The 12,657-nt window shown below is 41.2% G+C and overlaps 1 protein-coding gene across 2 annotated transcripts in view; it reads left to right on the top strand.

Annotated features, from left to right (window-relative positions):
* The window catches only part of LOC306971400 (NT-3 growth factor receptor-like), a 55,449-nt gene that overhangs the window by 17,825 nt on the left and 24,967 nt on the right, over positions 1–12,657 (top strand). For both annotated transcript variants that reach the window (XM_079567659.1, XM_079567660.1), the window contains exons 4-9: positions 2,779–2,850; positions 6,329–6,483; positions 7,221–7,363; positions 8,027–8,168; positions 11,560–11,672; positions 11,785–11,968. In XM_079567659.1, the coding sequence (XP_079423785.1) occupies positions 2,779–2,850; positions 6,329–6,483; positions 7,221–7,363; positions 8,027–8,168; positions 11,560–11,672; positions 11,785–11,968 (809 nt within the window). The remainder of the gene's footprint in view (positions 1–2,778; positions 2,851–6,328; positions 6,484–7,220; positions 7,364–8,026; positions 8,169–11,559; positions 11,673–11,784; positions 11,969–12,657) is intronic.

The following is a 12,657-nucleotide window of genomic DNA, read 5'->3' as shown; positions in this document are numbered from 1 at the left end:
GGTGCTTCCAGGTCAGCTGTGGCCAAAACAAACACCCCTGAGCGTCTGAACAGACGTCATGTTTGCGCTGCAGCTGTGAAGATGGAGCTCGTTATAATCTATTCTGGACACACATGTTCTTTATTCTTAACTAACGATCATGTCACGGACGGAGAAAAAGAAGCGCGTTTGGCTACGAGGACGAGGAGTTTATTCAACCTTTTTCAGGAAGAGGCCACTCAGCTGTTTTTTTCTCCGGGATTCGGCGACTATCACCAAAATATTGTTTTTCTGTGACTGTCTCTGATGGATGTTTGGTGAACCTTCGCCAGAACCAAAGTGGATTAACTTTTATAACCAACGCAAGTCCCATAATGTAAACAGCGATGGACCAGAGCGGTGAGTCAGTCCAAACGCGTGTTAGCATATTAGCTTGTGTGTTAGCCATCTGTGTTGCAGATGTCAACTCCTTATAACTGCATCGTGAAGCAATTTCACTTATTGCTGTTTATTTATATTACGGTAAAGTTGTATGTGCGGAGAGAGGGTGCGGAGTTAACTGAATCGAAGCATTGTGTCTTCCGGGTTCGAAAAATACCTCCAGAAAACACTTATATTTATCACAAAAATGAGTGCTCAATAGCGGTAGAGGTACAATCATTCATATAAATGCCTATACTTAACTTTGGAATGGCTAAAATAGCATGATATAGCTCCTTTAATACATTTTAGACAAATGTTTGCAAAGAAGTGCATGCTGGGAGTTGTCAGGTGACTCCGTCTTGCCCCTCGTCGTCAGTGCGCGCAGTTTGTAAATCTTCTAGTTTCCATTGAAAGGATTTACAATGTTTGGCCTTTTTTGGACTTCTATTTTCACTGCGCACCTCTCTAACTCCATGGTGAGTTTTACCATTTCATTTCCTAAATCTACAGTGTGATCATTTGGTTGGTTTTGAGAAGTTTATTTGTGTCACAGTCGCGAGAGGAAGTTAATTAACGGAAAGCACATTTTAAGATAGTTAAGTAATTTTACTAAAGTTCCTTCAAGTTTTAAATGACAAGACTAAAGTGTTGAGTGCTATGAGGTGTTAGCTTGAATTCGGCAGAAACAAAATGCAACTATTGTCCTCGAGTCGTAGCTTATAATGTTTTAGTTCAAGCCAAGGGCTTATTGTTTTGCTCATCACCTCGACTATTGCATTGAATATGACTGTTTTTTTTTTTTAGAGGGCCAGTCTTGACCCAAAAGTCCCAGGCCGATTTTTTCTGCCCGTCCAGCCCTGCCGATGGACCATCTCCTGATTTTATGGCGTGCCAGCCTGCTTCAAATCGTCCACCATCATCCCTCTTCCCAAGAAACCTAGGATCACAGAACTTAATGACTACAGGCTGGTGGCGCTGACGTCTGTGGTCATGAAGTCTTTTGAGCGCTTGGTCCTGCCACACCTCAACACACATTGCAGTCAATCTGGCCCTGCACTTCATACTGGAGCACCTGGACTCCTTAGGAACCTACGTCAGGATCCTGTTTGTGGACTTCAGCTCTGCCTTCAACACCAGCCTCCCTGGACTGCTACGAAACAAGCTCCACCAGCTCAGCCTGCCCGACTACCTCTGCAGGTGGATCACTGACTTCATGACGGACTGGAGACAGCATGTGCTGCTGGGGAAGATCATCTCAGACACTACAAACACTGGAACTCCTCAGGCCTGTGTACTTTCCCCCTGACTCTTCTCCCTGTACACAAACTTTTGCACCTCCAGTCACCAGTCCATAAAACTGATCAAGTTTGCGGACGACACCACCCTCATTGGGTTCATCTCGGACAGTGATGAGTCCGCCTACAGGAGAGAGGTGGACCGGTCCTGGTGCAGCCACAACCTGGAGCTGAACGCCCAGAAGACAGTGGAGATGATCGTGGACTTCAGGAAAGTCACAGCCCCACCGTCCCCCTTCGCCCAGACAGACTCCCCCACTTCCATCTCCATCGTGGACTCCTTCCGTTTCCTTCACCCAGGACCTCAAATGGGAGTCAACCATCAGCTCCCTCATCAAGAAAGCCCAGCAGAGGATGTTCTTCCTGCAGCAGCTAGGAAACTTAAGCTGCCGACCAAGATGCTGGTGCAGTTCTACACGGCCATCATCAGGTCCATCCTCACCTCCTCCATCACCGTGCGGTGCCCCAGCGTGACAGACAGGGATGGTCATGAACGAAAACAAGACCCAATAACACTGTATCAGACTCATGAACGTAATTACCTGTTCCAGCCATTTGTCACTATGTGGTAGATCTGCTGCTAACACTTAATGCACCTGTACATCTATGAATACACTCACGCTGTTGTTCTATGTCAAATTGTTGTTGTCTTAATCATATTTTTATTTTAATCTTCTTTATACATGCCCTAATAGTCTATAGTTTTTTATAGTTTATTATTTATTTAAGTTATGTGTTATATGTTTTGTGTTTCATGTTGCACGATTGAACTGAAAAAAAAAAAAAAAAGAATAAATAAAAATCCTTGTTGTTGTGAACCTGTTCACTAACAATGCCCAATAAAACAATTCTGATTCTGATACTGAGGATCTTGGTCTGGACAATCTCTGAAAGGTTAGATAGTAGTTACAGAATCAAACCTGGGAGCTTCTTGCTGTGACACGAGAAGGCTAACCACATAGCAGCCCCTATGCCATCCCACTCTGCCCTGATGACATTCTTTGCTTACCATCTTCTGCCTTGGCAATAAAAAAGTAATTACAATTGTACACTAATTTCTGTTTTTCAATTCTCTCCTCAGAAACCTATCAAAGAACCACATGTTAACCACACTGTCCTGGCAGGTGTTCGATCAACTGCAGCTCTATGAACTGTAAGTACTGTCCAATGAATTCTTGATTTCTTGATTGCTCACATGTACAATGACTCAATATTAGTTGTAGTATAACAAAAATGTTGAATGAGGATAATGTGTGAGTTACCCCTTTAATGGCGAGGTTGAAATTCATAACATGTGTAAGATTAATGGGGCTTGCACATCTCCAGGGCCTGCTCCTCTGTTGTAAAGTAACAGACCTCCCCCTTTTCAAAGTTTCTTAGGGAAGACTCACACACTTATTTTGTCCATAATTTTGTCCGTAATTTCAGGCTTTAATTAGAATGTTATTGGGCATGACATTAAATAAACTTTGAATAAGTACCAGTATTAGGCCTCAAGAGTGTGAATTTAAGTGATGATAATGATTTAGTCTTGATTGTGAATGGGCTATTAAAAGGTTTTCTAGACCTTGATATTATGACGTTTGTCGAATTAAATACTGATGTCGAGTGGACAATTTCAGGGCGGGGCAGGGTGGAAGTGCCTGGTCCTGAATATGTGATATGACAGACAGCATTCAAAGACAACTGGCACAAGAGAAGGAGTTTCAGAGCCGCCTCAGTTATAATGAATACATAAAGACTGTGACTTTATGAAAAATGATCCAGTCGTTATTTTTGGCTGTCACAAAGCCAGCCCGAACAGCGCCACCTGCTGCGCATACGTGTTAATGAGGCCTGCACAGTGACAGGATCCCCACAGCTGTACAGGGTGATTATTAACATGTGAGCAAGGTGCTATTTGTCACACTTTCTTCTTCAAGCAACGACGACACCAAGAAGATACACCCATACCATCAAGTGTGTGAACCCAGTGGCTTATTATATCTGCTAGACTTTTTCCAAATTAGATTTTTCTTTTGTAGAAAGAAATGATTCAATTTATTGGTGCATTTTAGCGACTATGTGTGATATTATTTTTCCTTTGCAGCTTGATATTACCTTTGTTGTGGTCCTATGGGCTTTCCTCTTTGCAGACAAAATCCAGTTTGTTCTATTTATCAAACTTGTGGTGGGAGGACTAATAATGCACCTATTGATCTGAGAGCTTTCCGTATCCGTGTTCATGAAATGTGTGCGCAAACACTGTGTAGGCTGTAGGAGGAAGCATTCATCACAACATGCCTGGAGCAGCTACACATGTACACTGCAAATGCACAACTGATGTCGACCAATGATTGGTGCACAGACTTGGCAGTTGAAGGTCTTCATAAGGCACAGCAAAGTTTTATAAGTGGAAGAGACCAAATCTGCTGACAGGAGTTATGATAATAAGCCAAGGGGGAATGAGGACAACTTCAGGAAAACTGATCCACATTTTAGCTGAATCAAACTGAAATGCAGCCTCACCATGTTTAGTCCTTACTCTGGGCACCAATAGAAGAACCTCTCCCTTCTGGGGGGTTCTGGGGCAGCGTGGCTCAGTCGCAGCGGCTCAGGACTGACGCCTGAACACTATTTCGTGGTACACTTGTACAATGACAAATAAAGCACTTACTTACTTACTTATTGCACAAACATGTCAGAGGTGTGCTTTGGAACTATATAACCATAAAATGTTGCTTTTTAGACATTAATTTAGGCTTCAACCAAGGTATTTCGCTTGCTTGCAAAGGAGACAGTACATTAAAGGCCTTTTATTCAAATAAATAGTTTCAAGAAGCCTTTACCCTAGACCTAGAAGAGTAATTATTTGCACTTATAGGTCTGACTGTTCAGCTCATGGCCAAAGTCCTTTTAATGGTAATGGGAATCAGGCTGAACTTTGTGTTTCTGTTCAATGACCACCCACCAGTTCTGTGCCGCTGCAGGTGGATGCTAAATGTGCTCCCCTGGGTATACAGTCATCTCCAGTCTGGCCGTGCATCACCGTCCCCTTGTCAACAATGCAATCATCTCACATATGAGGCCTCTTGTTGGGTGGCAGAAAGAATGATGTAGCTCCTTCCTCATCCTTCGCTGCTCTATAATTCTGCACCACAAACATGTCCAGACCCTCAGATGGTGACATGAGAGGGGTCCTGTGGAGATGCCTGCCAGGATGATGTGTGGGACCCCCAGAAATAAGCCACTCGAGAGGAGACGGTGCTGCTGTGTGTGTATGGGGCCGGGACAAAGGCCATAAATAATACCAGTCCTAGGAGTAAATGTAGCACTGTTAGCCCTGCTGATAGGTATGTTAGGGTGGATTTATGTTAACAGTCCTGTGCCAATGATGAAGCATGTATTATGCTGTCAAAGATCAAAGCTTTGTAATGAATTCCAGCACATGTGGAACGCATACAGAGCACTGACGCTGCGTTTCTCTCAAACCTTCATTGCAAGTAGTATATCTAAAAATGCAGGCTTATTGCTTTTGAGAAGGCTGAATCTTGTGAATTTTGTGAATGCAGGTGGATGTGGAGGGGCAGGGAGAGAGTTCAGCTTCCTGACAGCCAGGTGTAGTAAGCTGCCTTTTCATTGAGCTGAACCTGGCATAGAGACTCCAAAGTCAATTTGAAGTTTAGTTTTGGTGTTGCTGCACAATTGAAACCAAATCTTTATGTTACACTTCCTTACACAGGAAAAAAGAAGAAGCAATTTTTGGAGATTGCAGCTTAGGTATCACGTTACACATTTTGGCTTCAACTTGATGGGAATTCATATTAGTCAATCTCAAAAAAAGATAATCAGCAGATTTGACTAAGTCCACTTGTGGAGCCTTGCAGCAATTTAAGAAGAGGAAGTCAAACACATGCTGTGAGGACTCAACCTACTCAGGCTCCGAAAGCTCACTTCTGACTCACACACCAGTTTTTGTGTAGGCGTTTGGATAAAGAGGATGTTGTAACTATTTCGATCATGCAAGAGTTCTTTACAAATCATTGACAGCAAATATTAAAGCAACACTTGATATCAAATCATATTTAAGGCTTCAGTTATTTTAAATCTTTTTTGGGGTCAATGGTTCAGTGCTGTGTGGAAAAGTAGGAAGAATCGCGTGCATGCAGGTTGTATAGTTTCAGGTACTTTGTGTAAAAAAAGAGAAACAAAAGGTGTACAAAGCATTGGTGAGATTGTAAGGAGTTGCTGACCTCCTGTCACAAATAGTAACATAGATATGGGTTAGTGTTACCATTTGATGACCTTTTATATCTACAAGTCTGCCCTGCTGTGCCTGTATGATTCACCCAACCAGAATAATCACTCAGTCACTAAGACATTAATACAGTACATATCCTCACACTCTTGCTTATGTATTGCAATTGCGATATGCAAAAAAAAAAGTGCAAAAGATGCAAGCTATACAATTGGCTCTGAACTAAGTCTAAGTCTGAGTCTTAGGTGTAAAGCTGGGTGTTGTCCAGAGCGGAGAGACAAACACTCACATCACGCTCGCTGCCTTCCCTGAGTAATGAATTTAGTTGTCACTTTGATGACTCTACACCTGTAGGACGTCGGTGTTGAACTAATCGAATCTGTGTTGTCTGCAGGCATTTGGAGGACGTGGTGTTTGAGTGCGGCTGTGGGATCCGCTGGCTGCAGCTATGGCAACAGAGAGGGGAGGCGGGGCTCGGCAGTCAGCAGCTCTTCTGTGAAGACGACTATGGCAAAGTCCTGCTGCCGGACATGAACATCAGCGCCTGTGGTGCGTGGACACTGAAGAGCAGAGGGCTTTAACTAGTTTGATTAATAAGATAGGGACAATGCTTCCGTCTGAATGGTGTGGAGAGGAGTATTGTAGTCAGTACATGATCCTTAACAACTTTGAGTAATCATCAAGTAAGATTCTTGATTTGTTAATCATAATCATGATCATCATCAATCTACACAATACAGAAGGCCTTGTTTTTATTTTTAACAGATGTTTATAATTCATTCACACATGATCAAAGAAGACTTTAATGCCGTCCCAAGCCTGGATAAATGAAGAGAGTTGAAAGTACATTCAGCCTACAATTTTATAGAGAAAAATGTCTTGGTGATTTTCTATTGTAACCTTGAATGAAGGTTTCTTAAAAAGAAGACAAATCTCACACACTTTAGGAAACAGGCCCGGCCTTTCAGCACCACTGATCTTATTTAAAATATTGTTAGACTCAAGGCAGTCATGTCACTCAAAAGCAGAGTTTCAGATTGATACAAATGAACATTAAAAATTGCTGTCAGTTAGTACTTACTAAAAGAATGTTATTTGTAAACTAAATATTATTCAGTGTTAACAGCATTTGAACCTACCATAACATATCTAAGATTTATTACCTCAGTTAGTCTGATCCTTCTTTTCATTCAGCTGGAAAGGACAAAATGTCAAACACAGTCCTTGTTTACTCCCTTTGAAAACCTTGTCATTTGTATTTGACCTGACTTTCGCTCCCCTCGCAGAGCTGCCAGACATCAGTGTCAGCCACAGCAACTTGACAGTCGTGGAAGGGGACCGCATCATGGTCACCTGTAATGGGACAGGCTCTCCCTTACCTGAGGTGGACTGGCCCGTCAAAGGACTTCAGTCTATCAACATACAAGAGGTACATCCGCTGCAGCACGACACATGTGACACTTAAGTCCATACATCATTCATATTTGTCGCATGGCATCAATCATCAAACTTTCAAACTAAGCTAATGGATACAATGTATTCCGTTTTTGTGTAAAAATAAGCTCTTGAAATACATTATAGGCTGACATCCCCGGTATACCACAGATAATAGAGGCATAAGGAAAAAATAAATATAGTTCGAGCCTGTTGAACGTCTCCACATACCTGTTATTTGAAATTTTAATTGCATTATGTTGAATTATGCTCTGCAGATTCACAGACGAGATCTTTGCAAGCGCTGTATATATTTGCTGATTGTTGCACTTGCAATTCCTTATTTGTTCGGTGATAAATCATCACAATGATTAAACGTTGACCATAATCAATTAGTCATCCAGTTTATTCTATTGCTAACTTACTTTAATTCACTTTTAAGCCACTTAATGTGTGCATATGTTACAAGAGGATGACAAAAAATGCAACTGAACAGATGAAAGCATGGAGCAGTAAATATTTCTAGTCTATATGTTTCTAAAATGAACTTGGAAGAAAACTTTCACATTAACTGCTCAAAATACACTTGAAAACTGCATAATAGTGCTGCTACCCTGCACTACACTAGATTAACTATTGCGGTTTGATTTCTTTATAGGCCACGGTTTACGAGAACACCATTCACTCCATCAAAATCACTCTGTCGAATGTGAGTCGAGATGACAACAACGTCTTATTGACCTGCATCGCTACCAACATCGTGGGCATGACCAACGCTTCAGTCCAGCTCACTGTACACTGTAAGTACACAAAAAGCTCGAGCAAGGATGGTGAAATAACTTATTTTATCCTGATATTTTTTTAGGATAAGGTACTGGGTTTATTAGGTTCTTTGGAGTAAATGCCTGACTCTGACTGGATGGCAATGGAGAAAAAAGACAAAACATTTAATTAAAAGTTAGGTTAAGAGCATGAATCAACCTTTGAAAAGTGGAAAAAGCATAAAAGTCTATGTGTTTCCTGTGAATGTAAACTACTGTTGCTAATGCTGCTGCTTCAGATTACAAACGTTAATATACTGTTTTGACAAAAGCTCAAAATGCTTTCTTCTTCTGTTGAATATGATAAACGGAGTACATGACAAGTTACAGACCTAAAGCATCTGTTTTCAGACAGAAAAACAAACACACTGCAGCATGACTCATCTGACCCCAGGCCTGAATAAAAGAGGCTATTTATACATTGAAAGTGGCATGTTGGCGGAAGGGTTAGCGCTCCCCCATTACAAAAAGGTCATCTTTTCTATTTTATGAATTTCATCTTGATTTCAATGCTGGTGCAAATGGTCTCGTGTCTGTCTTGCTTTTAAGCCACATTGTCCAAGCTTCACCTTCGCCATCTGAAATAAAGGAGATTTTAGTGCATCTTTATCCAAGAAACTTTGGAAGTAAGAAGTATTTGGGAAAGTTTGACTAAATAAAAAAGAGAACCGAAAGGCTTCTGCAACAATCCATTTTGTTGGATTCACTTCAGTTTGCTTGTTTTGTTAATTTTACCACATTGCGAATTAGCCTTGGCTATAAATAGTTCTGCTTGATCATTGAAAAAAAAAAAATCATGATTATTTTAGTCATAATAGAAATCACGATTATTTGAACGATTTATTTGTTGCCTTTAAAAAAACGTCTTTATTTTATTTATATATTTATTAATTAAAAAAAAACTATGCTGAATATATTATGTTTTCTGAACAGTCACAAAAGTACAGATGATTTCAAGTTTGCCTCGATTAAGGAGAGGTCTCTGTTTCATATCTGCCCCCTGCTGGCCAGCCCTCACACCTGCACAAGTAAACTGAGCAGCACGGCCTGATGACATCATCACACAGCGCTGTTTGTTTCTCTGTCAGGCAAAAGCATGAGCCACGGCACGTGAAATGCAAAGGGAAAATAATCCCAGCTCCATGAAATAATGCAAGTCTGCTTTGCAAAAAAAAAAGTAATAAATTTTTTTTTAAAATAATAATAAACGCCTATTTCACCGGACAGGTCGGGGTGCCGGGAGTCCCCCCATTACTGTCTAATGCATGGGGAGCGCTCCGCGCTCTGTTTCTTGAGCGCTGTGCGCTCTTTTCGGGACGTGCGCTATGCGCACTGCCTGTACGCTATGCGCACTGCCTGTACAATAACAATAGGCCCGAGCCCTGCAGGCCACTCGGGCCTAATAATAATAATGTATTCGAATTTCTATTAATTGCACAGCCCTAGCTATAAATATTGTAGCGTGTTGTTAATTGTCCACACATAAATAAATGTAAACCACCGTCCCAGAATCAAAACTGGTGCATAAAGACAATAGTTAAGTCCAGAGCAATATCAAACACATATCCACACAATAGAGAGCTGCATAAAGAGGGAATGGGAGAGTTCAGCTTCCAGACAGTCTGGGGAATGAAGTTGTCCGTCAGTCAGTTGGACCTGGCAGTGATCAAGACACTCCTCCCTTAGGCAGGACTGAAGAACCTGTGAGATGGGTGTAGTATTAGATTACCCTGTCCGCTCTGCAGCAGGAAAACCCTGTCCAGATGATTGTTAAGTCAAAAATACAACAGTCAAACGTAGTCCACTGAGAAAAACAATGACCAGCTTCACCACCGACGACCGTACCCTGGCCTCCACAGGGACAAGCAGCCCTTGTGGATTAACTACTGGTCTGGCTTGAATATATTCTGTCATACCGCTTTTTAAGATCTGCAGCAGATCACATAATTTCGTCAAGCGCTTTCTAACATGTAGTTTTGCAAACTCAGGTCAGGTCCACATGAAGACATGACACGCAGACACAATACCATTCCCAGAACATTCAGACACATTTTTTTGTGCATTTCACACGAAAAAAGACACAATGATGAAATTTAAGATGAACAAACGACTTTTCTTCAATAAAGAAACTGATTTTGTGTCACAATAACATTCGCTTTCTTGAACTAGAAGTGCACTTTTAGGTATCTTTATCATATTCAAACTAAAGCCATGATAGGTAATTAAATTAATTAAACATATAAAAGTTATAACATTTTGAGATATAAAGGTTGGTGACCATGTAAACGAGTTGCAGTTTTTGTCTTTACCATGTGAGACCGTGCCAATGCCTTTCACAGTCTGTTTATTGTATGATTCTCTTCTTAATGAAGATGAGCAGGTTTGCCTGGCCGACATGCAGCCATAAACACTGTGCTATTGGGGTGCAGTCAGTGAGCGTGACGAGTGGGCTCTTAGACTAAGTTGATCCATGCCGGTTATAAAAATGCCCGTTAAATGAGTGACCCATTAAATGAGGCGTGCTGTAGTATTTATAGATGATCATAAAACAAGGTGATGTGTTTCAGCAGATGCTGTGGCGCTATTAAACAGGTCGAGTAGCCGCACAGAGGTGGGCGCTTCATGTTTTAAGAACAGGATTAGAGCTTCAAATATAAGAACCTCATTTTCACTGTTTCATTTTCAAAGTGCTATAGCATTAAATTCTCGGTTAGCACAGCAACATTAATCAGATAAAATTATTTTTTCTTAAAAATCAAATGTATTTTTATTACTGTGCACAGCACCAAGGAAAAGCCTGCAATAGATAGTATCACCATCAATTCTTTAAATACAGTCAGAAGCAAAAAAAGAAATAATTAACTGAGCCACCACAGCACACAAGGACTTCTCTAGATCTTTATGTTAAAGGTTGCTGCATTGCAAAACAATTGGTCTATTATATTCTTCTTGTCTTTACATGAAAAAAAAAAGCCAGCATTGATTTGTCCCGCTCTAAAACTCCACTTTGGAAAAGCAAGTATCAATCAGAATAGAAAAAGAAGAAAGGTATATGTCATTCATGTACAGTAGTTTCCGTCTAATGGTTCAAGTGTTTGATAACAGTGATGCTCCTTTTCTGAGAGTGTCTGAGAGGAAGCGACGGTAACATGAGGACCCAGATAGAGCAGCAGCACAGTGTTTACATTTGCACAGCCTTCTGCAGTCAACAAAGAAACACTAGAACTCCAGTCTCACACTCACACACAACAAATCAATGTGAAGCTGCTCTGATGAGGGCATCTCATTAACATGACAACACCGCAATTTGATGTAATAACTGTCACACCAATGAGTACAATGCATGACGGCTCATCCTCTCCTGTTCCAGTCCCTCCGTCCATAGTGCGACTGAGAGAGCCAGAGCGCCGCCATGACACCTGCATAGAGTTCACCGTGCGCGGCTCCCCTCAACCAACGCTGCGCTGGTTCCACAATGGAGAGGTCAGTTTAGACAGAGGCTTGTTACAGCGCTGACAATGTTTCACCTTCACACACAGCATTTTGTACAACGTTTACATCCCTGTTATCTTTTACACCTTGTTTTTTTCGGCAGGAAATCTCGCACAACGAATTTGTGCGTTTAGACATGGATATTTTTCAGGATTACATTGAGGGCTGCCTTACTTTTAAAAACCCTACTCACCGCAGCAACGGCCACTACACTCTCGAAGCCATCAACTACCTGGGAGTGGCAAACAACACAGTCTATGGGCACTTTCTCGACAAGCCTTTTGAAGGTGAGTGGAGACTTCAAATGCTAAAAAATGCACAGTTGAGAGGCTTAATAACAATAACAACAAATTCTAAAAAGCAATAGCTGGTTTGTCCTGGGTTATGGTTAATATCTCAGTAAATGACTCTGTGCATAACTTCACATCATACAACGTTGTCCAAGAAGTGACTTCCTGTTTCGATCCAGCACGCCAAAATAAAAGCACACAGCTCATCTCATTGATTAGTTCAACATTTGCAACATTACAAGAAGATAATTAAAAACACACATTTTAAAGGGACTATACAGACTTTAAAAATGTTAAAATTAAGTATTTTCCTCCCCCTACATGTTCCAACAAGACCTATTTAACACAACTGCCTCTAAAATCCTGCACTGTCACTCAAAAAGGTGTTAATTCGGGTCTGAAGTGCCGTCATGCACTAGCTTAATATAGAAGCTGCAGTTACACGTATGACCTGAGTTGGCAGTAGTGAGTATAAAATGGTTAACTTGCATCTAGCCCCTTTAAGTGTTTTTTCTGTTAATAGTGAGGCAGAAAGAACGTTGAACTGATGAACTGCTGAACTAATGAGTAAGATGGTGCTTTTATTTTGGTGTGCAGGTTCGAAACAGGAAGTCACGCCTTGGGTGGTGTGGTTATGATTTGAAGTTACGCACAGAGTCAATTAGTGGCCCTGTTGACATGAAACA

This window comes from Gobius niger (genome assembly GCF_951799975.1).
Source record: "Gobius niger genome assembly, chromosome: 12".
Taxonomy (NCBI): domain Eukaryota; kingdom Metazoa; phylum Chordata; class Actinopteri; order Gobiiformes; family Gobiidae; genus Gobius; species Gobius niger.
The sequence above is the reverse complement of the archived record's forward strand: the minus strand, read 5'-3'. Positions and strand labels throughout refer to the sequence as shown.